At 42.1% G+C, this 1,281-nt stretch overlaps 1 protein-coding gene across 1 annotated transcript; it reads left to right on the top strand.

The window, feature by feature from the left end:
• The first annotated feature begins 455 nt into the window (after positions 1-455).
• LOC138597514 (histone H2A-like) lies at positions 456-875 on the top strand. The gene has a single exon (XM_069669123.1). The coding sequence runs from the start codon at positions 456-458 to the stop codon at positions 873-875; it is 420 nt and encodes a 139-aa protein (XP_069525224.1).
• Positions 876-1,281: the final 406 nt, after the last annotated feature.

Below are 1,281 nucleotides of genomic sequence, written 5' to 3'. Positions count from 1 at the left end.
ACTTATTCTTTTGAATCAAGAAACAAAAGTCTCCACTTGCAATGTTACTCAATATGATGTATGTGGGAGGAAATGTACCGATATGAAACAGGCTACAGCGTTGTCAGGTAAAAGTAATCATGGATACTCCAAACAGCAGAGGAGCCAGGTGTAAGCAATCAACAAATGACCACCTGGCTTGTATAAAAGCAGAGCTCTCTGTGTCAGGAGGAAGCTGCTGTCTCCAATTGAAAGAAGTGCAGAATACTGGTGAGTTATACTTTAAGTTTTAGCTTGTTTTACCTCAAGAAATATGACAATTGTTTGTTAGAATGTGTGTTATTAGATGGTGTAGGCCTCTACTCTGTTCTACTATAGTTTGAGGTGAAAATGAATTAAATTGGTTCCTACATTTCTAGGCTGCTTTCTTTACCGTGTGATCTGAACTGAGATATTTCTCTTGACTCAGATTAAAGATGTCTGGCCGTGGAAAGAAAGTTGCTGCACCCAAACCAAAGTCTTCAGTGTCCCGCTCTTCCAGGGCAGGGATCACTTTCCCGGTAGGCCGCATCCACAGGCTGCTGAGAAAAGGCCACTATGCAGAGAGGGTTGGCAACGGCGCTGCAGTGTACCTGGCAGCGATCCTGGAGTATCTCTGCGCTGAAATCCTGGAGCTGGCAGGAAACGCCAGCCGTGACAACAAGAAGCAGCGCATCGCCCCCCGCCACATCTTGTTGGCAGTGAAAAATGATGAAGAGCTCAACAAACTGCTGGCTGGGGTCACGTTCTCTGAGGGTGGCGTCATCCCAAACATCCAGGCGAGTCTTCTCCCCAAAAAGACCAAGGCACCCAAAGATGACAGCACTGCTAAAGATGTCCAGTCTCAAGAGTTTTAATTGTGAATGTACATGTTTTTACAAATGTTATCGTATTAAAAGTGTTATTTTTTTTAAATATACTTGTCTCATTATATTCTTTTTAGCAAGGCTCTGTCTGGTTGTGGTGTTGGATTGCTTTAAGTTATCCACATATCTTTTAATGGCAGGTGGAACTTTTTCTAAAAGCAAAGGAAATGTTTCATTTCCTACTTCCTGTACCATGGGACTTTCCTCTTCCATTTGTGCATGTTGTGACTTCAGTCCTAAATTTTGAATGGTGTTTCTGAAGTTTACTTCAAACATAATATCCCACTAAAGTTGACACTGATACTGTTTTAGTGGTCATTAAATGGTTAAATGTTACCCAGGATGAAATAATTTCTTTGGAGTAATTGACTGAGCCAAAGTGGCAGGAGGGTTGTGT

This window comes from Semicossyphus pulcher, unplaced genomic scaffold (assembly GCF_022749685.1).
Source record: "Semicossyphus pulcher isolate SPU_LCO1_2020_fin unplaced genomic scaffold, fSemPul1.0.p SCAF_19, whole genome shotgun sequence".
Taxonomy (NCBI): domain Eukaryota; kingdom Metazoa; phylum Chordata; class Actinopteri; order Labriformes; family Labridae; genus Semicossyphus; species Semicossyphus pulcher.
The sequence above is the reverse complement of the archived record's forward strand: the minus strand, read 5'-3'. Positions and strand labels throughout refer to the sequence as shown.

Coding starts and splice junctions, on each gene's coding strand:
- LOC138597514 (XM_069669123.1), top strand. CDS start 456: ATGTCTGGCCGTGGAAAGAAAGTTGCTGCACCCAAACCAAAGTCTTCA.